The sequence below is a fragment of the Nilaparvata lugens genome, chromosome 14 (assembly GCF_014356525.2).
Source record: "Nilaparvata lugens isolate BPH chromosome 14, ASM1435652v1, whole genome shotgun sequence".
Lineage (NCBI taxonomy): Eukaryota > Metazoa > Arthropoda > Insecta > Hemiptera > Delphacidae > Nilaparvata > Nilaparvata lugens.
The window spans coordinates 16,093,649-16,121,091 of record NC_052517.1 but is presented as its reverse complement, the minus strand read 5'-3'; the positions used below and the strand labels follow the sequence as shown (position 1 = coordinate 16,121,091).

Genomic DNA, 27,443 nt, shown 5'->3' with positions numbered 1-27,443 from the left:
TAGAATATTAGAAACAAAGATACATTTATTTTAAATACATAATGAATAGATTACTTATTGATGAGTGATTTAGTTTTATTCTGATATGAACAATCAGTATTATCTTACATAATTATATCGGGATGAGACATCATCAAAACAGGAATCATATTTCTTCCTGTTTGACCACTGAAGAAAATATATTGTTTTGAAATCCAGTTGTGACAGTTCTATAACAATCCAGTTCTCTTCTCATGATAATATATGGACAATTTCTTTAAATTTTATATTGAAAATGTTATTCATATATTTGAGAAGATATTCCTCCTCCACAGGAAAAATATTCCTCCCTGTTTGTCCAGTATAAAAAGCAAATCATTTCGAAATTTTGTGGTGACAATTTCTTCCTGTTTGTCCCACATAAAAATTAGATCTTTTAAAATTTTTGGTTGTCATTTTTTCTGGTCGACTTATTAGATCCGACTTGCACAGGTTTCCTTTCAGCAGCTGATATTCTGTCTCTAATCCCCTCCACACTGTTGGGTATACTGTAGGTTACATAGATAACCATTCCTGTAAAAAAATATGAACATGCATTTATTTGATTAGAGTAATGATGTCGATTACTATGATATAGGCCCTTATGCAGACAATCTGTTTGAATTGAGAATGTCAGTTGTTCATTCAAACCTCATATTGAACACATCATAATAAATGTAACCATCTCCACAAGTAAACATGGTTTAGCATTGAAAATAGTAATAGCATGAATAGCCCATAAAGAGGTCCACGTTATAATGGTAGTATTTGATTAACATAGATGTTGCTATCCTTATCAATCATTTAACAAAGCAGATAACACTATCCTCTTCTATTTCAGCAACATTGCCAGATCGTTTTCCAACAATGTAGAAATATCATTGATTGAATATATATATATATATATTCATAAATATACAAATTTCTTATCAAATCATTATAGAATGTATTTTCTTGAGGAATATAATATAATAGATCATTTTTAACAAGAATGAACAGTTGATATTTAATCAGATATACCGGTATCAGCTTAAGTCTATAGAAGGCAGTGGCAAGGCATAGAATCAACAATGCTTTTTTCTATCTCTCTCCACTATCAATGGACGTCACTATAGAGCCTTGATTATGTTACTTCAAGGGTCATGGGAAGGTGAAACACCACATAAAATGATATCACATGATAACCTTCCAGAGAGAGGTGGAGATCGAAGTGGGCACAAGATGCACCCACAAATAACTTCCTAGTTGAAGATCCAACTGAGAGAGTGCATGGATTTGATCTCCAGAGGAAAGAGTGAAGTGATCTCAATCGAATCCGCGTGGGAGAAGGGCAATGCGTTCAGGATCGTAAGGGATGGGGCCTGCAGCAATCAGATTTGTGTGAGTGTGGCCAAACTCAGACCATGAGTCACATAACTGCTGAATGCCCAATCCATTCTTTTGAGGGAGACATGAGAGAGCTGCATGAAGCCATAAACAGAGCTGTAGAATGGTTAAAGCAGCTAAGAATAGATCTGTGAGTGACTCTGGGAGAAGAACTGGATATTTTTATTTTCAGGCTAGGCCTGAAACTGATATTTCAAGTTTCTAAGACGAGGGTCTGAGACCTGATTATTATGTTATTTCCTGAAAAGAATTTCAATGCTGGTATTAGCGTCGGTCCATATGATTGAATGAATGAACCTTACAGAAATTATTCAAAAACAAAAAAACAAGCAATAAAATATTGATAAATGTTTCTAAAAATTATCAATTTTTGATTGAAACTTACCAATAAAGAGCCAAATTCCAAATCTGATCCAGGTATGCATGTCCAAATTTCAACATCAGATAGGAATTCATGAATATGCTTAGCGCTGGTATTAGAGGAACACATGGCACCTGAAATAATCATTATTCCTCTCAAATTCCATTTTAAATTAGAAAAATATTCAATTCAAATCCCTATACACAATGTGTAACGAAGATTCCAGGAAGTGACAGGAAATGATAAAACCTAAAATAAGATGTAATGAGACTTGGGAAAAGGGCCATGAAGCTCAATATTGTTTGTTAATCATGGAAGAACATCAGAGGAAATCAAAAAATATTTCATTCAAATTTCCATCCACTATATGTAACGAGGATTTCAGGAAATTGAGAAGCTCAATTTTATTCATAAAAACATGGAAAGCATGGAAAAGTTATGAAAAGAAACAAATATTTTTGACTAGCAGGTAACTCGTGCTCCGCAAGGGTCTATTTTAAAACTTGACATAATAAAAGTCTGAAGAGTTTGAAATAGACCTAGAGCCAGGCCTCGGTTAATTAATAATCTATATGCAAAATTTCAAGGGTCTATTTCAAAACTTGACATAATAAAAGTCTGAAGAGTTTTTAATAGGCCTATAATCATCCTCGGTTAACTAAGCATCTATATGCAAAATTTCAAGTTAATCAGTTGAGTAGTTGAGACGTGATGATGGGTCAAACATAATTTTCCTATCCCAATTCTCTCCTTCATTAAAGTACATATATACTTACTTTGAATGTGAGAGGAGTATTGCTCTGAGGCTGTCTATGGAGAACTAGTAGAGTGATAAGGGCCACCATAATAGCAATGGTTACGATGCCCACTGCCCAGCTTTCACCACTAGCAAGGGCCGGCTCCATGTATATTAGACAGAGGCATGTGCAGCACAGACTGACAACTGAAAATGAAAAGAGAGAAATCATAGATTAGAATTGAAAAAATATTTAATTTGGATATTGATTTCCTCATCATTCATTTCAAGTTTTTTCCAAAGATTTGAATAAGGACGACGCTACAGTCTAATTTTTTACTTTCCTTGCCCTATCACCATAGGTAAGGGCCCTATTACCATGGGTTCGAATCCTGCCGGTATAGGCATGGACGTTTGATTATCTCATCAAATCACCCTCGCCCTTTCCATCACCCACGCACAAGCTAGAAGCTCATCTGGGCATTATCCATAATAAAAAAGTAAATTGATAGATTTTCTTTGGATCCTTATAACTAGACTAGCATAATATGGAAATATTATAATCCATTGGACTAGCATGATACGGAAATGAAAACGTATCAAAAGCAGAAACATAAACACTAAAAAATGTTATTCCAAATAGGTAATAGTATAAATATGAATAAACACATCAAACATTTTTACTTTCCTTGCCATATTACCATAGGTAAGGAAAGTATTGCTTTCCGAAAAAAATTAAGGTACCCCAATTTCTAAATTTCTATACGTTTCAAGGTCCCCTGAGTCCAAAAAAGTGGTTTTTGGGTATTGGTCTGTATGTGTATATGTGTATGTGTGTGTGTGTGTGTGTGTGTTGTGTGTGTGTGTGTGTGTGTGTGTGTGTGGTGTGTGTGTGTGTGTGTGTGTGTGTGTGTGTGTGTTGTGTGTGTGTGTGTATGAGTTTATGTGCGTCTGTGTACACGATATCTCATCTCCCAATTAACGGAATGACTTGAAATTTGCAACTTAAGGTCCTTAAAATATAAGGATCCGACACGAACAATTTCGATCAAATGCAATTCAAGATGGCGGCTGAAATGGCAAAAATGTTGTCAAAAACAGGGTTTTTCGCGTTTTTCTCGAAAACGGCTCCAACGATTTTGATTAAATTCATACCTAGAATAGTCATTGATAAGCTCTATCAACTGCCACGAGTCCCATATCTGTAAAAATTTCAGGAGCTCCACCCCATCTATGCTAAGTTCGATTTTAGATTCTCAATTATCAGGCTTCAGATACAATAAATTTTAACAAAAAAGTACAAGTGGAAAAGATTGAGCATGAAAATATCTACAATTAATGTTCAGTAACATTTTCACCTAAAATTGAAAATAAGCTCGAAATTCGAGAAAATGTGATTATCCAATTGCAAACTCTTGGCAACTGTTGATTCTATCAAATGATTCACTATGAAGAGATAGCAGACCTCGTATGTCTCCAGCGTTATTGTCCTGTCACCAGCTGGCTAAAATCTTTGTTTATAAGTAGACTTGAGATGCGCGAGAACACTGGCGTCAGTTGATCAATTTTCATAACGGCAAGGAAAGTTGTGTGAGTGCGCCACACCAGATTTTTTTGAATATTAATTACTCACATGTGGTGCGCAACTCTTTTGAGTGTTGAAAATGGATTTAAAGAATCCGAAAGCGCTCCACATGTGAGTACTAGTTTTCAATAACTAATATTCAAAAAATAGACTGTAGTGACGTCAGAAATAGCTCAAAACGGATTATTAACTTGTAGTTAGTCAGGAATAGTGAAATAGATGAGTATTTGAATAAGATTGCCAAATTTTCTGAATCAAATTGCATGATGTTTTAGGAATAAAAAGCTGAGTCTAGTTATAGGATACTCTTATTGGTTCTAAGGGACCTTTGCATTTATAAATTTAATGGTCCCTTGAATTCAATAACTGTCCTAGAAACCAGGCCTGAGTGCTCTCATTCGAGAAGATCAAATCAATATTCCCAAAAGGAAACATAAATGGGTAGAAACATTGAGGAAGAACAATAATTATTCCATCTTTTTTCTACGATAGAGAGATTTAATTACATTGAGAATTACATATTACATTGTTTCCTCATTACGTTGAGAATAATATTAAAACTAATCTGAGAATAATATTATATCTACTAAAAAATAAATAATAATGATTAATGTTATTGTATAATTCAGCTGCAAACTTACTCATAGCAGTTATGGCCCAGAAAGATATCCTTTCCGTAGATGAATTGGGGTACTTCATCATAGTCAGATTAAAGAGCTGACTCACACTGTTTCCTATGAAATTAGTTTGATTTTTTGCACTGGGCATCCCATTCTGACGTCTCATGAGAGGTGTTTCGTACATCACTGGATTGGAGTCCCTGTATCTGAAAAGAATAAATTTTCATTTTAGTTAAAAGTAATTGAGTTCTTTATCAATTCAGCACAACCAAAATCGAATAAATCTCGAGAAATCAGAGAAAAACGTCTCATGGAGGAATTTCCAGTGGAGATAACATCCTATGGATTCAAGTACAATAAGTTTTCTCAATGAAAACTTATGTGGCGCCTTTACTTATGGATTTGAGTACAAATGTTTCATTACACTAAATTAATGTAATGGAAAGGGACATGATCCTACGTCCACAAGGTGCCTATAAGAGGGGCGGTGGACACAGACTGCGTCCTTGGTAGGAGGGTCCAGAGGGGGTTGAGCCACTACCTCCGTAAACAAAGCCATAGTGAATAATTCTGGTAACGTCAGCACACTCCCACACCAATAAAAACACTAGCTGATAATATCATATCATAGCTGATCTCAACAAATTTTTATTGGTGTAGGAGCCCTACCTGGGCTGACGTCATCAGAATGCACTTTGGCTTTGTTCACGGAGGTAGTGGTTGAGCTTGATTATTCCGTATTTAGGGGGGTGGACTTGATGAGAGAAGAACCCCTGCACCCCCGCTATTTAAAACTGTTATTACTCTTATTTTGAGAGACAAGTTAGAGGTTTTGTCTCTTTCACCTCTACAAATACCATTCAGGCTCAACTCACACTTACGCGACTCAGGTCGAGAAGAGACTCGACTCTAGTGGAGAGAATGTGTTTCCAAATGGTGACACTCAGACCAGTCGATTCTAGTCTCCGCGACGTCACCATTTGAAAACACATGCTCTCGACTAGAGTCGAGTCTCTTCTCAACCTGAGTCGCGTAAGTGTGATTTGAGCCTTAAATGATGGGTAATGTTGAAAAATGAATAATTTTATAAGAGAAAAATATAATAATTTAGCTCCAGGACAACCTTTATAAGATGAGGATTTTATGGCTATCTTCCATATTACGAGATCTATATATTTCTCATTGGAGTTAATATCGATAGATCTTTTTATTTCAGAATAAATCAAATGAGCTTACCTTAGAACTAATACGCATATTGCCACTATTGTATATGCTAGTAGTGTTCCTATCGACATCATATCGATGAGCTGTTCCAAATTGAATATGGCCGCCATTATACCTGAAAAATAATTATTTTTGATGTGAATTTATGTTTTATAAATTTTTCTTCGTTTGTAGGGAGAAAGAACAGTATGGGATGACATTTTTATCTGATTAGGCCTACTATTCCATGTCATTCACTAACTTTAATGCAATAAATTACAATAATATAACAAATTTTAAGAATAATCATCAACTTTATAGACAATCTTCCTCATTTCTGTCCCAGTCCAGTCGAAAACACTCCTTAAAAATATCATTTCAGCGGCTTGTAGCGTGCTGCTGTAACTTGAATAGCCTTTAACAGCGAGAGAAGCTGAATGTTCATAGAAGCTAAACATTATTTACCCATTGGAAAAAGAGGCATGGAAAGGCCGAGGAAAAGATGGGTACCGGAATAGATTATTCACTGGACCTAATCCTTGAAGTGAAGGAGAAGAAGAAGAAGAAGAAGAAGAAGAAGAAGAAGAAGAAGAAGAAGAAGAAGAGGAAAATGAATAAGTAAGGTGGAAACATGAATTTAGTCAAGGTTATTGGAATGTTGGAGGATAGTCTGGAAGAGGAAGAGGATCTAGAGGGGAATGGTGAGGAGAAGGAGGTATATGATCTGGAGGAGTAGTTGGAGATTGAGGAGGAGGAAGAGGAGGATGAGGAGGAGGAGGGGGTAGGTGGTGGTGGAGGAGGAGGAAGGGGAGTAGGAGGTGGATTGATTGATTGAGTACTTTATTAAGTAGATTACAATATATACTGGCTTATTCACTTACTTATATACAATAGCTTACAATACAGCAAAATTATAGATGAATTTACAAAATATAAATTAAGAAAATAATTATTGAGCTGTATATGATATGAAAAAAGCAATTTGTAATAACTATAGATAAAATGAATAATATTGTTATGCATCTACATAAATTGGCGGAGCTTTGGCCATATCAACGTCCATTCTTCGGAAAGAATATTGAAGTATCCTTCCCACTAACTCTCGACCAAAATGTTAATTTCATTAATTCAACTAAGGATTTATTTAAAAATGAAAATATTGTAAAAGTTTTAATTAATATGAAGATTTAAGAGAAAAAACAAAAAATTAATAAAGTAAAATAATTATATAAGTAAGTAAGATCAAATCATTAATTATTAAAATGGAGTAGGCTGAAAGTAGATCAGGGTAAACAACTTTCAGTAATATACAGCAGTATGTAGTGGATAATAAAAATAATATGAGTTTATATATATATATATATAATATAATACAATTTATTCTATAACAGGTTTATAGGATTGTATTTGTGGAGGAGGAGGAGTAGGAAAGGGCGGAGGTGGAGGAGGAGGAAAAGTGATAAGAGGTGGAGGAGGAGTAAGAGTATGAGGTGGAGGAGGAGAAGGAGTAAGAGGAGCGAGAGGAGGTGGTGGAGGAGGAGGAAGAGGTGGAAAAGTTTCATAGTTTATCATATTTTTGTAGATAATATGTTCACTTCACCTGCAAATACCCCGGAAAGCACGTAGCCAACACTGGAGTCTTTGACACAGGATGAACTCTGGACATGAATTCATACAGCAGGCCGTCATGAGACATGGCGTAGAGAATCCTTGGTAACGGGAACATGGCACCTAGCAGACTGAAATAACAGCATTTTCCAAATAATTCTATCAATCGATAATGTTATTTAATTCAACACACGATTCACAGAAGAAATTGAAATATCAGAATCAAAGTATTGAATAAATCAATAATTCCATTCAATTCAATTCAAGATACACAAAAGAAATCAAAAATTCAAAATAACACAATCAAAATAGGAATTCCTAATAAAAAATAAAAAAGAGGCTTCATGGTGGGGTGTGCTGAAAAGAGAGAAACGAGGAAAAATACCTTTCCAACTATGGTTTCCAATTTGATAGGCTGGTAGAGGGTATAAAAGAGAAAGGGATGAAGGGTGAAGAGGAGCGGAAAAGGGAATATTGGGAGAAGAAGGTAGGAAAAAGAGAGCAAAAATATGAGTAAAATTTGTAAGCGAGTCCACTTCTAACAAATATATATGAATAAATGAAATTGCTTTCAGTAGTTTGAAATCCCGAGCTCGATATGGAAGAAAAATTTACTGGTTTATTTTTTTTTTCTCTCAAATAGATCAAAATATTCGATTATTAATTGATAGGCTACAATATATATGTCTAGAAACATTATAATACCATCGATTGCAGCATTACTGGAATACAATGCTGCCAGATTCCATAGTCCAGAGAGTATTTGATAGAATCAAAGAGTTTTAGATTCAGATAGTTTTTGATAGAATCAGCATAAAAATGGCAACATTGTGGAATATGCTCTTGTTGTAGCATTGGCCATAAAGCCCCGTGCTGCAAACTAGTGTTTTAACGGAATAGAATCAATTTATAAAATAACATCATAGTACCCTTTTTTGAAAAGTTTCCAATATAAAATAACAGATTGAAAGAATGAATGAATGAATGAATCTATTTGCCAAAAAAAAATACAAAAAAGCTTTACAAAAAATAAATATATGCTACTGCACTTTACTAAAATACATACATAGAAACCACAATTTAACGAATACATACATTTTTAAAAGATATAGAATAGAATTCATAAGGACGGCTAAAATAGTACGTCCGAAAATCGATCTGTGTGTAACTGGCTTACCAGCATCACATAGCTCCATGAAACACAACTACTAAGACTATCGGCTTCTGTTAAGGCTGTGCAATGGCTAAAAATAAACTTCCTACTCGTGATATTCTTGTGAGTTTTTCGATTTGTATATTATTAAGCTATCAAAATTAAAAACTTTTCTCAGGAAACATTTTTTTTCCGATCATTACTTTTTGATATATGAGCGCCTGAAGTTTGAAATTTTGGGACAGAACATTTCAAATTCGGTAAGAGACGAATCCATCAGATCTAGAGGATAGATTCTTCATGTTATTGTTGATCTAGTAAAACAAAAATTTTCTGAAAATATTCATTTTTAGGATAGTTATTCAATTTACTAAAAATAGCCAGAAATAACTTTTTGTTGAGCTATTTTCGGTTATTTTTGGTGAATTGAATAACTTTATCAAAAATGGATGTTTCAGAAAAATTTTGTTGTACTAGATCAACAATACCATGAAGAATCCATCATCTAAATCTCATGGATTTATATTCTACCGAATTTGAAATGTTCTGTCCCAAAATTTCAAACTTCAGGCGCTCATATCTCAAAAATTAATGATCGGAAAAAAAATGTTTTCCTGAGGAATTTTTTTTTTTTATTTTGATAGCTTAATGATATACAAATCGAAAAACTTTGAAAAATATCACAAGTAGAAAGTTTATTTTCAGCCTTTGCACACCCTTAACTGTGAAATTTGGAACATGAATGCCCTATACCATGGGATTTCTTCTTATGTTATCTTTTCTCTATATATACATGCACTTAGATTGCAAGTTGAAATAGAGCAAATAAGCAGAAGAAAAGGGTTCTGAAGTGTTTCTTATTATAAAGTAAGGATTAATAATATACTCACCAAGTACATAGAGCGAATATAGCACCAATTGTAACAGCTAATTTAATTGATGGAAGACCGACCTCGTTGAAGACAAATGGTAGAGGTGCGTCAGGATCCTGTAATGAAGCACAGAGTTCATAATAATTTGGAAAAATTATGATACGTTTAATGATAAAGCGAGGTTTATAAAAAGAGAAATTTCGTGTTATTAAATGATCAGTTATGCAATAGTAGGCCTATTCTATTATTCTTGATTGTTCGATAATCCACATATAGTGGAGACATTAATAAGAGACATATAGAGTGAAATCGTGCTCTCTCATGAAGTGACACTTTACTCTAGAATTTCATTTATTTTGGATGTAAATGTTTGAATTATAACCTTACTAGTAGTTCTGTGAACAGTAGACCTCGCGCAGTTATAACGACGTCCCAAACCATAAGCACATCCACACTGATACACTAACTATTTATTTGATCAGATCATGCTTACACAAGATTCAATTATCATATAACGAACGCTTTCCGGAATTTAGCGCGAGAAAACCAGAAGACATCTAGGCGCCCAGACGAGCTGTTAAGTTCTTTGCATCCTATTTAATAGTGCATAGAAATTGCATTCAATGAGGCATGCAATTTAAAGTCTACACGGCTGGTTATTTTTTTACCAAGTTACATTGAAATATTGAATTGCATGCGTCATGGCATGCAATTTATAGTCATCTCGACAGCTGATTTATGATGAATAATTCTATAGTCTGATTTTCACTCTAATATTGACGTATGAAGGAGGCTCCTTTTTCCTTTCATATTATCCTTGAAATGCAAAATTTCCAAAAACCTTGATATACGTCGACGCGCAATAATTTAAAAAGGGACATACCCGTCAAATTCCATGAAAATCTATTACCGCATTACGCCGTAAATGCGCAACATAAATAAACATATAAACATTTAAACATTTAAACATTAAACATTTAAACATTTAACATTTAAACATTTAAACATTTAAACATTTAAACATTTAAACTTTAACATTTAAACATTAAACATTTAAACATTTAAACATTTAACATTTTAACATTAAACATTTAACATTTAAACATTTAACATTTAAACATTTAAACATTTAACATTTTAACATTTAAACATTTAAACATTTAAACATTTAAACATTAACATTAAACATTTAAACATTTAAACATTTAAACATTTAAACATTTAAACTTAAACATTTAAACATTTAAACATTTAAACATTTAAACATTTAAACATTTAAACATTTAACATTTTAACATTTAAACATTTAAACATTTAAACATTAAACATTTAAACATTTAAACATTTAAACTTTAAACATTAAACATTTAAACATTTAAACATTTAAACATTTAAACATTTAAACATTAAACATTAAACATTTAAACATTTAAACATTAAACATTTAAACATTTAAACATAAACATTTAAACATTTAATTATTCAAACATTTAAACATTTAAACATTTAATTATTTAAACATTTAAACATTTAAACATTCAATTATTTAAACATTTAAACATTTATTATTTAAACATTTAAACTTTAAACATTTAAACATTTAAACATTTAAACATTTAAACATTTAAACATTTAACATTTAAACATTTAAACATTTAAACATTTAAACATTTAAACATTTAAACATTTAAACATTTAAACATTTAAACATTTAAACATTTAAACATTTAAACATTTAACATTTAAACATTTAAACATTTAAACATTTAATTATTTAAACATTTAAACATTTTAACATTTTAACATTTAAACATTGAAACATTTGAACATTTAAACAATAAGAGAAATGCCAAACCGTCGACTTAGACCTCAGACCTTAGCGAATCTTAGACCTCACTTCGCTTGGTCAATTATATTGTGCATGTATCTCTATTCAACTGTAACACTGTATTTTTATGGCTAGTTCGTGAACAAATGTAAAGATTATTCAATAAAAAGGAGAAATCTGAGTGAAAATATCATTTGAATGTTTAATATTCCAGAATTCATTCTCATGACTTTCTTGTCCATACAAAATAGTTCCGACATGGGAGAATGTTTATGTTTATGTTTTTGAAGGGACGGATTCAAAGATCTAAAGGTTCAAAGAACGTCGCAAGTCAACCGAAGCTTATTGTGTGTCCCAAAGTTTGTTAGTTAGGCAAACCAACTCCTGTGTCCTTTACAAGGTCCTTTTACAATTGACATCGGAGAATATGCGGAGCAGAGAAATGGAGGGAGATCAGCCAATTAGAGTGATGAATAGTGTCATAGAAAGAAGCGCAGTTGCCTATTTGTAGATTACAATCAGTCGATCCAGTGCTTCCAGAGAGAAACTACGTAAGCGTATCATGAGCTGTTGAACTCCCTCTAGCTAGAGACTACAGATGGCTGTCCGCTTTAGCACGGCAACATCACCGCCGCTGTATCCCTACTATTCTCTGCTCCGCAAATCCCTCTAAGTCAGAACTAATTCTCTATGTTCTACCATAGAGTTTATGTCGCAACTTTTATTATTATCTCAAGCCGATAGTCCACATAGTTCTTTCCCGTGAAGCTGTGTGACGCTGGTATAGTGAGGTCCACGTTATAATGACAGTATTTGATCAACTTTGGTTTTGCTTTCCTTGTCTATCATTCTACAAAGCCGGTGGTACTATCCTTTTCTAGGTCCACAATGATGCCAATTATGTTTTTGTTAGTGTAGAAAAATAATTAATTAATGCAGAGAATCGGCATCGCTATTCTTCTATCTTTATCCACTGCCATTATAACGTGGACCTCACTGTAGTCTCTCATACTGTGCCATTTTACACTCTCTCCTCAACAAAACAGTAAAAATCAACAATAATCGGCTTGAGTTTACAGTAAAAGCTGTGACATAAACGCCCTATACTGTGGGATATCTACTATGGTTTCTTTATGGTTATACAAAGCAAAAAACAATTTGTTGCTCAATAAAATATGAGTGAGTCTTTATTCTCCATTCTTACAAAAAAAAAACACATTACTAGAATGATGAGTTGAGAGAATGACTTATAAATACTTATGAATGACTTACTGAATAAATAGCACAACGTCTCCTCATTTAATGAGGAAACGTTGTCTTTTTATCTCCCGAATTTTCAGATAATATTTCGTGTTATGCTTTCTATGTCTTCACTTTAACAAAATTTTCTATACATCGATATTCATTTATTTATTCATTCATGGACAATAGGTTCAAACAATAGGCATTGCTCAAAACTGCTTTTTACCTTGATCTAAAATGATCAGTCCAGAGGTTATGTAGAGTTTATGATTTTATTTACACATAATTTTAAGTCCAAAAAATAATCTATCAACTAGAATTCTGGTTTTATCTGATTAATTGACTTCCTAACACGAAACTAAACAAGTAACTTTCATCACAATTTGAAAAAATATAAAATTTTCTCTTGAAACCAAGTATAATTTCTTATACAAACCATTACTTCGAAATTGTATGGTTTAATGGTTATATCCCACTTAGGAAGGTTTGCAGTATGTTCACTCAAATACATTGAATAGATTTATCAATTCTCGTGAAACGTGGAGGAGAAGAATCATCCAAACATAATTATATATGTATCTCTGATTATTGAACTACCTGACGGAATTCTCCCCATAGTGAGGTCCACGTTACAATGGCAGTGTACGATTTACAATACTGTTGCTGTCCTTTTCTATCATACAACAAAACAGATAGCGCTATCTCTCTCTCGGTTTGCAATGTTGTCAGTTTGACAGAATATTTTTTTTACTTTTGATAGTGACTGTACAAAAGTGAACAAACAATTCTCAGCCGCCATTTTGTTTTCTTCATTCTATCAAAATACTTGAGTACACAAGTAGTATGTTTGATTAAAAATGTATTTTTGGAACAATTAAATAATTTTCAGACATTACCGTATGAGAAACACAAATTAAAATACCTGAAATGACATTTTAAAAGTTGATAACTAACCATCCTAGATTTCATCCATGCTTCAGTTAGCCAATACGTAGAAGTTAGACCTACTCGTACCGGTATAAATAATATTGAAAGGTTATTTTAGAATTATTTCCATTGAAACTACTTATTTTGAAAAGGATTTATATTTTTCTGTTATTTTTAAAAGAAATTGGAATAGAATAACCACCAAATAACTTAATTTCTGTTGTTTTGAAATTCAGAATGTTGTATCACAGCTTTTCAAATTAGTCGCCATTTCAGGTTTGTATAAAAATAAAAATCTGATCTCAGTTATGAAAACAAATTTTCGAATCAAATTATGGAAAAATAAATTTTCTTGATTAATTTGACATTAAATTGTATCAAGGAAATGATATTAATTATTATAAGATCAAATTCAATGGGATGAATTGAGTAGCAGCTGTGTACACTCAGTGGCAAAATGGAGAGACTTGGCAACATTTTTCTCCTATCTTTCTTCACTGCCATTATAACGTGGACCTCACTATACCTACTTTTGTGTCAGTATCTAGCATGCTTACTCTACTCTACACTCACTCTGTCCATGCTACAAACTGTGCAACGAGAAATCAGTTTCCCCTCTTCATGTTGAAAGTAATATCTCTCAGACTCTAGTTCTGCCATTATAAAGAATACAAGAAAAACTGTTAAACAACTCAACAATTTTTTCAAATTTTCAAAAAAAAAAACTTGTCACTTTTGGACAGTCTTATGCCTAATTTATGTGATATTTTTTATAAAATTACCTGTAGATAATAGGGATACATGAGTGTCATCACTGTGGCAATCCCGAAATATGAGAGGAAGATTATTATCAATGAAAGAACAATTGATAGAGGAATGTTCCGTTGAGGATTTTTGGCTTCCTCACCTGTAAAACAGTGAGATACGAATACTGTTGTTAGTGAGATGTAGTGATATTTATCCATTATGGAACACTGGAATAGAGCTATATGCTTTGTTTGATGACAGACAAGGATAGCAAACCAATGTTAATAATCAGGTGCTCTCTTTATAACGTAAATCTTACCATATGTAACCCACTTTTAACTTCTCATAATCTTTTTAAACTGTATCTCATTATGAAACACTGGGGCTCAACTCACACTCACGCGACTCAGGTGGAGAAGAGACTCGAATCTAGTAGAGAGCATGTGTTCTCAAATGGTGACACTCAGTCCAGTCGACTCTAGTCTCATTATCTTCTAGTCTCATATTCTAATCTCATTATGAAACACTGAGATGTAGTCTAGAAATATCACAAATTTATACAGTGTGTCATCCACATTGTAGATTACACACTGAAGTTGACACCAAGGGTTTTGAAACATGTATGCAATTTTGCAATGAATTCGTGATATTTCTAGACTTCATCCTAGGCTCAACTTACACTTACGCGACTCAGGTCGAGAAGAGACTCAAATCTAGTAGAGAGCATGTGTTTTCAAATGGTGACGTCGCGGAGGCTAGAGTCGACTGGTCTGAGTGTCATCATTTGGAAACACATGCTCTCCACTGGAGTCGAGTCATTCTCGACCTGTGTCGCCTAAGTGTGAGTTGAGCCCCAGTGTTTCATAATGAGATACAGTTAAAAACAATTATGAGAAATTCAAAGTAGGTTACCTTTACTTTTATGGTAGGATTCACTTTATAAAGTCAGCACCTGATTACTAACATTGGTTCGCTATCCTTGTCTGTCATCAGACAAAGCAGATAGCTCTAACCTTTTCTAGCTCTGCACCGTTACCAACTTTTTCGTGGAATATTAAGGTGCATACAGATTTACCCGCCGCGAACATGAGCAGTTCACTTTTAATCAGCTGATGCCAAGCTTTTTATATCTGTATCCTACCGTTTCTGTAAAAATACAGATATAGTCAGCTGATTAAAAGTGTATACAAGGTGATACAAGTATTAAAAGTGATACAAGGCAGCTCATGTTCGCGGCGCGTATATCTGTACGCACCTTTATGTAAGAATATGGTGAACTAACATAGATATTTTATCTCAATTATAAAAATGTATAATTTGATGAGGAAATATTGCTTTTGTCGACAAATAAAATACTGTATATTTGAGAAATAATCCTGGAGGAGGAGTAGAAGTGTGAGAAGAAAAAGTGGTGGATGAGGAGGAGGAGAGGCAGTAAGAGGAGAAGAGAGATGAGAAGGAGTGAGAGAAGGAGAAACGGGAGAGACAGGAAGGAGTTGTGAGGAGTGGCGGAGGAGGGGGGAGAAGAGGTTGAAGGAGGAAGAAGAGGAAAAGAAGGAGAAGAAAAATGACTAGAAGAAAGAGAAGATGGGGTAAGTGATGAAGGAAAGAAGTAGGAGGAAGAGGAGAAGAAGGTGAAGAAAAAGAAGAATGAGAGGAGGAAGAAGAAGAAGTGAAAAAAGAGAAGAAGGGAGCAGTGACTACAGTGAGGTCCACGTTATAATGACAGTGATTGATTAGTAATAATTGTATTGTTATCCTTGTTTATCATTCAACAAAGCGAATAGCGCTACCTCTTTCTCGCTTTGCTCTGTTGCCAGATCGTTTTCTAATAATGTAGAAATATAATAAAACAACATAATATTTCATCTTTATCATAAAAATTCATTATGAAATTATTTAAAAATATAATTTCTTGCTTGATAAAATATAATTGATTATTTTAAACGAGAATGAACAGTTAATATTACATCAATAAACCTGTATCAGCTACCGTCTATAGAGGCCATTGACAAGACATAGGTTCGGCAACGTTATTCTCCTATCTTTCTCCACTGCCATTATAACGTGGACCTTACTATAGAACAGGGCTAAACTGGAATTTATATTTCCTCAACCGCAGGCTGTTGTTCATATGATGAGTCTTCTTAGAAATATATTTAATAAATATTATATATTATATTCCATATGTATTATTTTGTGAACAGAGAAAAATGAAATGAAATTTGTATTTGAATTGCAATCTCACCAGTAGTTGCAACACAGTCAAAACCCACGAATCCGAAGAAGCACTTGGCAGCTCCAGCCATAATTCCTGACACTCCAAAAGGCATGAATCCTCCCTCTCCTCCTCTCACACCGGCCGGTATATCTTCCTTCTTTATCATCCAGTTCTTCACGTCAGCTGTTCAGAAAATCAAAGAGAAGGAGATTAGAATGATGTAGGAAAATTGAATTGAAATCAGGTTGTGGAAAATGAAATACGTAAAAAGAAAATTGTGCTGTGGAAAAATGTATTCACAAGTAGAGAGAATCGAACTCTCGTAACATTAACAGACTATAATTATTAATAAACTATGACTAGTAGTTCTGCGAACAGTAGACCTCGTGCAGTTATAAACCACAGCCTCCTCTGTCCATACTGTCCATCAGAGTAAATTCTGTCCTGTCCTGTCGTGTCGGCGAGATATCGGTGTATAAATAACTAATGACTGTTTGGATTGTTGTATCGATAATGCTAATAATTTTATGTGAATAGCTATATGCTACTATCATCAAAAACTTACCGAGTTGGAAGCAGAGAAAAGTCGGAGAAAATACAATGCTACTTCAATTATTTATCAATTACATGCCTCACTGCACACAATTAATAGTTCACACAACAGCTGTTTTTCACTAAGTTACATTGAGATATTGAATTGCATGCGTCATTGTATGCAATTTATAATCCACTCGACAGCTGATTTATGATGAATAATTCTATAGTCTGATTTTTACTCTTATATTGGCGTTCGAAGACTCCTTTTCCTTTCGTATTATCCTTGAAATGCAAAATTTAAAAAACCTTATATACGTCGACGCGGAATTAAAAAAGGAACATACATTTCAAATTTCATGAGAATCTATTGCTGCGTTTCGCCGTAAATGCGGAACATAAATATAAATATAAATGAAGAGAAATGCAAAACAGTCGACTTGAATCTTAAACCTCACTTCGCTTGGTCAAATATCACTAGAGACCCCCTGGGTTGAAGAACTCGCTCATGTATTGATCTCTGAGATCTTTTACAAGTATGATATTACAGTAGTAGGTTCCATGGGGATCCTATTCCAATTGAAAAAAAATATTTTCTGTCTCTTCAAAACTTTTGTCCACCATCTTGAATCCGTCATAAGGATCCAACTTCATTTTGAATCCAACTACATTTTTTTCAAATGGGATGGTGGCCATGTAATACATGACTCCGATAGAGTTTAAAAGGAAAATTAATGGCGAAACCCGCACATCGATATCTCAAACCGTTATTCAATGATCTCAACATATTTGAAGATACTAATAAATTTTACAAAAATGAAATAAAATGAGTACCTCAACATTGAATAATCAAGTGTTAGTGAACACTAATAAGTAGCTTCTGCTTACAAAATTCAACACTTTGAACAAAATGTTATTTTTATATCCTGAAAAAGGACGAAGGAGTGAGTCAAAATGTTGTTGTCCAATGAGCTTGACCTGTCAAAAGGTTCGAAGAATTCGTGTTCAAAACTTGAAGCTGATTGATCGATTCTCTCTAAAGTTCTTGTCAAACATACAGACAGAAACGATTTGGCCTTCAGTCAGTCAAAAGTGAGAACTTCGCTAACGCTCGTTCAATTATACAAACAATCAAACTGTATAAACAATATTAATAAACTATCCTCTAAATTCAAAATCTCCAGTATTGTACCTATATACAATATCCTATTATATTAAGCGAGCAATTTCTGTATTTATATATCTGGTTATTTTTATAACTGGTTATTTTCATATCTGGCTATTTTTATATCTGGCTATATTTATATCTGGTTATTTATGTTCAACGGATCTCGAAAACGGCTCTAACGATTCTCACGAAATTTGGTACATAGTAGGTTTATGATATAAAGATTCGATTGCGCTAGGTCTCATCCTTGAGAAAACTCGCTGAACGACATTAAAAGGATAATTTATTCATCCTTGGCTGAAACAGCTGTGGATAGTAAAAAAGTGAGTATGTGAAAAATCAAAATATCGCATCTCCGAAATTCATAAGCTGACGTATAGCCAGCTGTAAAATATAAACACGATCATTTTAGAGAATTGTTTTCTGTTTATCATTAAATAAAAATAACGAGCGAAGCTCGGTGCCTCGATATTTTTTTATAATTTGGGAAATCATCATTTTTATAAAAGTGTTTTTTTTTTATTTCCAATATTTCATTATACGTTTGTGAACCAGCTTTTAAAAAAAATATTTTGGAGTAAGATATGAAGTGAATACTCACCCTTCCAACAGCCACATATTATGACAGTCGCCACTGTGAGTAAATTCACTGCAGTGAAAATATTGTTCAGAGTAGTGGACTCTTTCACTCCCCATGACAGTATCACTGCAATTGAAAAACAGAATTCAAATTCACTTCACCTTTTTAAGCTTTTGATGAAGGGAGATCCACGTTATGAAGTCGGTAGAAATGATAGGAAGACAATGATTCCACTTTTCTATTTACATTGCCTTCCAGTAGTAGGTCACTGTGATTTGAGTCATCATGGTATATCCGATATGAAATTAAAAATCGAATCAAATCTATGTCCTCAAAAAATACACCAAAAATATCAGTATTTAAAAACTATTGAAATTGAATTCTTTCTTCTTCGTTTACAGAATACAATATTATGTATATAATATTATACAATACTAGCCGTCAGGCTCGCTTCGCTCGCCATATCCGTTTAGCCAGATGCCCAATCAATTTTTCCGCGATAAATGCATTTAAATCTTCAACTTGGTGCCAAACTAACAAAGTTAACTCAACTTAATGCCAACCTGACAAAATTATTAATTTAGTTTCCAGTTAACAACTGTTTCGAAGAGGTACTCTCTCTAAATTATAGTTCTATATTAATATATGGTATGGACATTTTTCAATTATAATTAAGAGATTGGAATAAAAAGAATATACATGCTAAGAGACGAACTTTAAACCCTTAAAAACCACCCTTAGAGTTGAAATATTGCCAAAAGATTTCTTAGTGCGCCTCTAAAAGGCCAACTGAACATACCAACCAATTTGAACGTTTTTGGTCCGGTAGATTTTTAGTTCTGAGAGTGAGTTAGTCAGTCAGTCAGTCAGTCAATGAGTGCCATTTCGCTTATATATATATATATTATATATATAATATATATATATATATATATATAGATAAATTGTGAAGAAGGCTCCTCATATGGGCAAATGCCTGTGAGTGAGGAGTGAGTTCCAAATACAATAATTGAGTATTCTATACTTATAAGAGTGAAGACAAATCTAAGAATAGTGAAGATTTCAACTTTTAGAGTTATTGATGAAGAACAAGCGACAAAACACTTATTAAAAAAACACATATTCCAAATACCTATAAGTAGTATAATTCAGTATCTTTTCAAGTGGGTACACTTTTCAGGCATTGACAAAGATTAATACATTATTAATTTGAAATTAATTCCACTTAATTATATGAAAATAAAACAAACCCTGAACTCAATTTGACTTAATAATACAGAACTTGAACTAATGCTAGGTTTATTAATTAATAATAAGTTACTGTACTCAAATAATAAAGGAAAAAGCTTACATAGGCAACATATTACCTGTGCGTAAGCTAGAGTTGAGTTTATATTAAGAGTGAGATCCACGTTAGAATGACAGTGAAAATTAAGGCTGTGCAAAGGCTAAAAATAAACTTTCTACTCGTGATATTTTTCAAAGTTTTTCTATTTGTATATCATCAATCTATCAAAATGAAAACTTTTTCAGGAAAACATTTTTTTTCCGATCATTACTTTTTGAGATATGAGCGCCTAAAGTTCAAATATTTGGGACAGAACATATCAAATTCAGTAAGAGATAAATCCATGAGATCTAGAGGATATATTCTTCATGGTATTGTTGATCGATTAAAACAAATATCTTCTAAAAATATCAATATTTAAGATAGTTATTCAATTTACTAAAAATAACCAAATATAAGGAACTTTTAGTTGAGTTATTATTAGTAAATTGAATAACTTTTTCAAAAATTATTGATATTCTCAGAAAATTTTTGTTTCACTAGATCAACAATACCATGAAGAATCCATCATCTAAGTCTCATGGATTTATATCTTACCGAATTTGAAATGTTCTGTCCCAAAAATTCAAACTTCAGGCGCTCATATCTCAAAAAGTAATGATCGGAAAAAAATGTTTTCCTAAGAAAACTCTTTCATTTTGATAGCTTGATGATATACAAATCGAAGAACTTAGAAAAATATCATGAGTAGAAAGTTTATTTTTAGCCTTTGCACAGCCTTAATGGGAGAACAGCGTAGCCGATTCTCTGTTTCGCCACTGCCTTCTATGGAATATAACTGATACTGGTATAATATATGATGTAACATAGTATCAACTGAATTTCTTGTTAAAATCAATCAATTATATTTTATTTGTCAAGACAATTTATTTCACAATAATGACATAATAAACTTTAATAAATGAGGTTAATCATTTTGTTATTTGATTTCATATCTACATGGTTAAAAGACGATATGGCAACATTGCAGAGCTAGAAAAGGATAGCGCTTCTTTGTTGAGTATGTTGAGTCGAATGATAGACAAGGATAGCAGCACCAATGTTGATTAAATACTGCCAATAAAATGTGGACTTCACTATAGTTATTTGTAAATCTATAGTGAGGTCCACGTTATAATGGCAGTGTTTGATTAGCAATGATATCGCTATCCTTGTCTATCTTTCCACAAAGCAGATAGCGCTATCTCTCTCTCGCTTTGCCCTGTTGCCAGATCGGCTTTTAACAATGTAGAATCAATAATTAACAAAATGTTTCATCAAAATTATGAAATTATTGAAAAATATAATTTATTGCTTAATAAAATATGATTGATTATTTTAAACGAGAATGAAAAATGAATATTACATTGATAAACCTGTATCAGCTACCGTCTAGAAGGCATTGACAAGACAGTGAGGATCGGCAACGTTGTTCTCCTATCTTTCTCCACTGCCATTTATAACGTGGACTTCACTATAGGTTCAAAGGTTCAACTTTTATTTTGTTTCTCGTCCAATCCGAAGCCAAGGGTGATAATTTCCTTGAAGAACAGCTGATACATCCTCCCCGTCATGCACAAATCACAATCAAGAATCGATTATTCTTAGGGCCAATCCACATTAAGCGTTTTTCAGGTGTTTTGGCACTGGCGGTGGACGAGTCGTCAGGACAAGAAGCTCTCCGATTGGCTGTTTCCTGAACGCCAGGCCAATCAGCTGATAATCAGACAATGGGAGAGCTTCTTGTCCTGCCGACTCGTCTGCGGCCAGTGCAAAAACGCCTGGAAAAACGCTTCATGTGGTTTGGCCCTAACTCTATCATTATTGATTTGATAATTACAATATCAGCTTCCCCACATTGATGTAAATGAACCAAGCCATCCAATAATCCGACCTATTTGTGTTCCGGCCTTGCTTCGGCCTTCGCTCCATATACGAGACGGACCATCGAGTGAGTACAGCTATACAACTACTACTTCGTTCAAATTAACTTCCGACTTAGGATGGAGATTCGTAGCAGAGAAGGCACACAGTGGCAGGGATACAACGGCTGCTATGTTGCCGTTATGTATCGGCCAGCGTTCTCTAATTTCCAGTGAATATTCAAGCGCTCATGTTAAACTTGGGAAGTTTCCACTCTGCAATCACAGACTCGACTGACTCTATTCGACAAAATGACAACTACGCTTCCACCTATGACTCAATCCATCACTGCAATTGGCTGATCTCCCTCCATTTCTTGGTAGAGAGATTTTGGTAGAGAGTTAGTGGGGAGATATTTTTTAATATTCTTTCCGAAGAATGGACATTGATATGTCCAAAGCTCCGCCAATTTATGTAGATGCATAACAATATAATTATTATCTATAGCTATTATATTACAAATTGCTTTTTCATATCATATACAGTTCAATAATTATTTTCTCAGTCTATATCATGTAAATTCATCTATAATTTTGCTGTATTGTAAGCTATTGTATATAAGTTTATAAGACAGTATATATTGTAATCTACATAAATAAAGTACTCAATCAATCAATCAATCAATCATTTCTCTGCGCCGCAAATTCCCCCAAGTCTAAAGAAGATTTACACGAAGTAAAGGAATGCACCTCAACCCATTTCCAAAGACCAAGCCATACGAAGCGTTCTCTCAGGCGTTTTCAGACAAGTCGGTAGAGCAGAGAGTTCTCCGATTGGCTGATAGGTTTGGCGTTCAAGATTCAGCTGAAAATCAGCCAATTGGAGAACTTCCTGCCCTGCCGAATCGTCTGAAAAACGTTTCGTGTGGCTTGGCCCTGGAAAAATCATGATAAATATGAAATCTTCATAAATAGTTATTTGTATATCTAGAGTGAAAAATTCCACTTTTTCTCCCTGAGGGGAAAGATTGATGCCCGAGGCGAAGCCAAGGGAGAAAAAGCATTTTTCCCTGATGGAGAAAAAGCATTTCTCACTTGTGATATACACAACATTTTTCCTCCACCTACGTTTTTATAAAAAACTGCAAATAAAATAATTTTAAAAACTTACATGACCAGTAACAATATGTTACAACATAACCTCAAAAGTAAACAGTTGAAAGTAATCACAATTCACCGCCGACAGCGCTATATGCTATCTGTCAGCAGAAGTTGTAACAACAATGCCCGACTCATAACTACATGTTCGCGTTACAAATTTGATTAGTTGATGGGAAATATTTGTTGGCTGGTATTTTTGATAACATCGAATATTAAAAAAATATTTCTTAATTTCTATAGTATACTAATATGAAGTATGTAATAGGTAATTTTAGCATACAAACATATATTTCATTTATGTTAATCAAATTTCTGGTTGAGGTATTTAATTTAGTTGGATCAATGACTACTCTATTATGCTTCTTCATCTGAGCTTAGACCTTCCAACCTATTTCCAATGTAAGATTTTAAAATAGAGATGCTTCCCATGTTATTTGAATGGACTTTTCCTCCCTAGGGAGATTTTTAGTTTCTAGTACCTACCGAGAGCGAAAAAGTGACCATTTTACTTTGCTTGCCCTATTACCATAGGTAAGGAAAGTATTGCTTTCCGAAAAAAATTAAGGTACCCCAATTTCTAGCTTTCTATACGTTTCAAGGTCCCCTGAGTCCAAAAAAGTGGTTTTTGGGTATTGGTCTGTATGTGTGTGTGTGTGTGTGTGTGTATGAGTGTATGTGCGTCTGTGTACACGATATCTCATCTCCCAATTAACGGAGTGACTTGAAACTTAAGGTCCTTACACTATAAGGATCCAACACGAACAATTTCGATCAAATGCGATTCAAGATGGCGCCTACATTGGCGAAAATGTTGTCAAAAACAGGGTTTTCCGCGATTTTCTCGAAAATGGCTCCTACGATTTTGATTAAATTCATACCTGGAATAGTCTTTAATGAACTCTATCAACTGCCACAAGTCTTATATCTGTAAAAATTTCAGGAGCTCCGCCCCATCTATGCAAAGTTTGATTTTATATTCTCAATTATCAGGCTTCAGGCACAATTTAAACAAAAAAATTTGAGTGTAAAAGATTGAGCATGAAAATCTCTACAATTAATGTTCAGTAACATTTTCACCTAAAATTGAAAATAAGCTCGAAATTCGAGAAAATGTGATTATCCAATTGCAAACTGTTGGCAACTGTTGATTCCATCAAATGCTTCACTATGAAGAGATAGCAGACCTCGTATGTTTCCAGCGTTATTGTCCTGTCACCAGCTGGCTAAGATCTTTGTTTATAAGTAGACTTGAGATGCGCGAGAACACTAGCGTCAGGTGATCAATTTTCATAACGGCAAGGAAAGTTGTGTGAGTGTCCACACCAGATTTTTAGTATTATGTTCCAGAAAGTAATTTAAGTACCTACTTTAGACAGTAGGTGGAGGAAAAATAGTGTAGGAAATGACAAAATCTATCTAAGCCTAGGTATTCTACTTACTTGCTTGTACTAATATCAGGCCACATGAGAAGAAGTCTGGATAGGGTGATAGAAAACTGACATGCAGAGGAAATAGTTTGGTGAGCGTATTCTTCATCACATATCCCAGTAGATTGTCTACATAGTTGCTAAGACCTCTTGCTACACTGGCTGTACCTGAAAAAAATAGATTGAAATTAAAATTATATTGAATTACTGTAATTTATATATTTTTGTGTGTGATATCTTCATTTTATCTATCGTTATACATCTTGAAATATATTTATTAGTAAGCAAGTTTTTCTACAAGTTGCTGTCTTTGATCCTTATATCTCCAGTTCTACTCCTCCTCCTCCTCCTCCTCCTCCTCCTCCTCCTCCTCCTCCTCATCCTCCTCCTCCTCCTCCTCCTCCCCTTTCTTCTTCTTCTCCTCCTCCTTCTCCTCCTCCTCTTTCTCTTTCTCTCACTCTCCAGCCTACTCCTTCACCTCTTTCATCTCCTTCTTCGCCTGCTACTACTCCACCACCTCCTTCTCCTCCTTCTCCTCCTTCTCCTCCTTCTCCTCCTTCTCCTCCTTCTCCTCCTCCTCCTCCTCCTCCTCCCCTTTCTCCTTCTTCTACTCCTTCTCCTCCTCCTCTTTCTCTTTCTCTCACTCTCCAGCCTACTCCTTCACCTCTTTCATCTCCTTCTCTGCCTGCTACTACTCCACCACCTCCTTCTCCTCCTTCTCCTCCTTCTCCTCCTTCTCCTCCTTCTCCTCCTTCTCCTCCTTCTCCTCCTTCTCCTCCTTCTCCTCCTTCTCCTCCTTCTCTCCTTCTCCTCCTTCTCCTCCTCCTCCTCCTCCTCCCCTTTCTTCTTCTTCTCCTCCTCCTTCTCCTCTTCTCCTCCTTCTCCTCCTTCTCCTCCTTCTCCTCCTTCTCCTCCTCCTTCTCCTCCTCTCTCCTCCTTCTCCTTCTCCTCCTTCTCCTCCTTCTCCTCCTTCTCCTCCTTCCTCCTTCTCCTCCTTCTCCTCCTTCCCTCCTTCTCCTCCTTCTCCTCCTCCTCCTCCTCCTCCCCTTTCTTCTTCTTCTCCTCCTCCTTCTCCTCTTCTCCTCCTTCTCCTCCTTCTCCTCTTCTCCTCCTTCTCCTCCTTCTCCTCCTCTCCTCCTTCTCCTCCTTCTCCTCCTTCTCCTCCTTCTACTCCTTCTCCTTCTTCTCCTTCTCTTCTTTCTCCTCCTTATCACGCTACTCCTTGCTCTCCTCCTCCTCCTTTACCCCTCCTCCTTCTCTTCGACCTCCACGAACTTCTCCTACATACCCTCGTCATAACTCATTATTTTTCTCTTCCTCGTCTTCTTAATTTTTTTTTAAATACTATGATAGCCTATATAAAATTTGTTTTCATCGCAATTCTTACCAAAATTAAGAAAATTCAGTTATATTTATTTAGTATATATTCTTGACATAAAAATTGTTGAATTGAAATTATCTTAAATTTTCACCTATGACATATTCAAGGATGAGGTTCCATCCTATAATGAAGGCTGCTAATTCCCCCACACTCACATAACTATAGATATAGGCAGACCCTGCTTTCGGTACTCTGGCTGCGAACTCGGCATAACAAACACCTGAAAAAAACACATTGAGAATGAATTGAGGAATCACAATATATTCAAAAAATTCAAATTTAGGGACGCTTTCACCAGTTTATATCAAAATCCAGTTTAAACCATCAGCTGACTCGATTGAAATACATTATAATAAATGGAACATTGATGAAAATTTATAATTACTGTACATAAAAAATTCACCAACTTTTGAGAAAGTAAGAGAATGATAAATGTTTGATAAATGAAAATTAAGTGAAATCCAAGAGGAATAAGCTTCGAGAGTTGGAGAAGAAAGAGGAGGTGGAGGAGTATAGGAGACGGATGAGAAGATGGTGGTGGTGGTGGTGGAGGAGGTGGTGGTGATGGAGGAGGAGGAGGAGGAGGACGATGAGGAGGAGGACGATGAGGAGGAGGACGATGAGGAGGAGGAGGAGGAGGAGTAGGAGGAAGAGGAGGAGGAGGAGGAGGAGAAAGAGAAAAAGGAGGATGAGGAGGAAGAGAATGAAGAGAAGGAGAAGAATGAGAAGGCGGCGTTGATGGAGAAGGAGGAGGAGTAGCAAGTGGAGGAGGAGGAGTAGTCGGTGGAGGAGGAGGAGGAGCAGGAGGAGGAGAAGGAGTAGAAGGTGATAGGGAAGGGGGTGGAGATAGAGAAGGAGGAGGATAAGGAGTAGGAGGAGAACGAGAAGAAGGAGAACGAGAGGAGAACGTGAAGAAGATAAAGAAAAAGAAGGATGAGAAGGGTGAGGGTGTGACAGGAGGATGAGATGAAGGTGTAGGAGAACAAGGAGAGAGACAAGGAGGAGAAAAACGAGATGGTGGAGAAGGAGAAGGATGTAGAAGACTAGGAGAAGGATAAGAACGAGAAGGAGGAACAGGAGAAGTAGGAGGATGAGGAGGAGAAGGATCAGGTGAAGGAGAGGGAAGAAAAGGAGAAAAGAAGAAGGAGAAGGGAAGAAGGATCAGGAGAAGCAATAATTTCGTGAAAATAACATTTGATCTTCCCCTTCTACTTACTAAGATAGATCTACTTGCTTTATACCATCTTTATTACTGACCTGAGAAGGCAGAAGCAACAGCAGCCACTAGGAAGGCTAGAGTGACGGCTGGTCCACTGTCATTCCTTGCTATGGCCCCGGCAAGCACATACACGCCCACACCCAGGGTGGAGCCAACCCCCCAGTGCAGTCAGGTCTACCAACTCCAACACCCTGGCCAGTTGCGGCTTCGAGTCCCCCAACTCGTCATCGTCCGTCTTCCGCCTCGAGAACACTCTCACAAGTTTTTTCAAGCTCAT

General features: G+C 34.9%; 1 protein-coding gene across 1 annotated transcript; it reads right to left on the bottom strand.

The window, feature by feature from the left end:
• LOC111055287 (high affinity cationic amino acid transporter 1) lies at positions 1–27,443 on the bottom strand. Its single transcript, XM_039440891.1, is given in 16 exon segments — positions 1–552; positions 1,790–1,835; positions 1,837–1,899; positions 2,542–2,708; positions 4,728–4,912; positions 5,943–6,045; positions 7,510–7,530; positions 7,533–7,648; positions 9,561–9,658; positions 14,322–14,446; positions 16,535–16,690; positions 18,811–18,915; positions 24,579–24,734; positions 26,039–26,167; positions 27,205–27,325; positions 27,327–27,443. Coding segments are annotated over 16 exon segments (1,845 nt in total). The 3' UTR covers positions 1–415.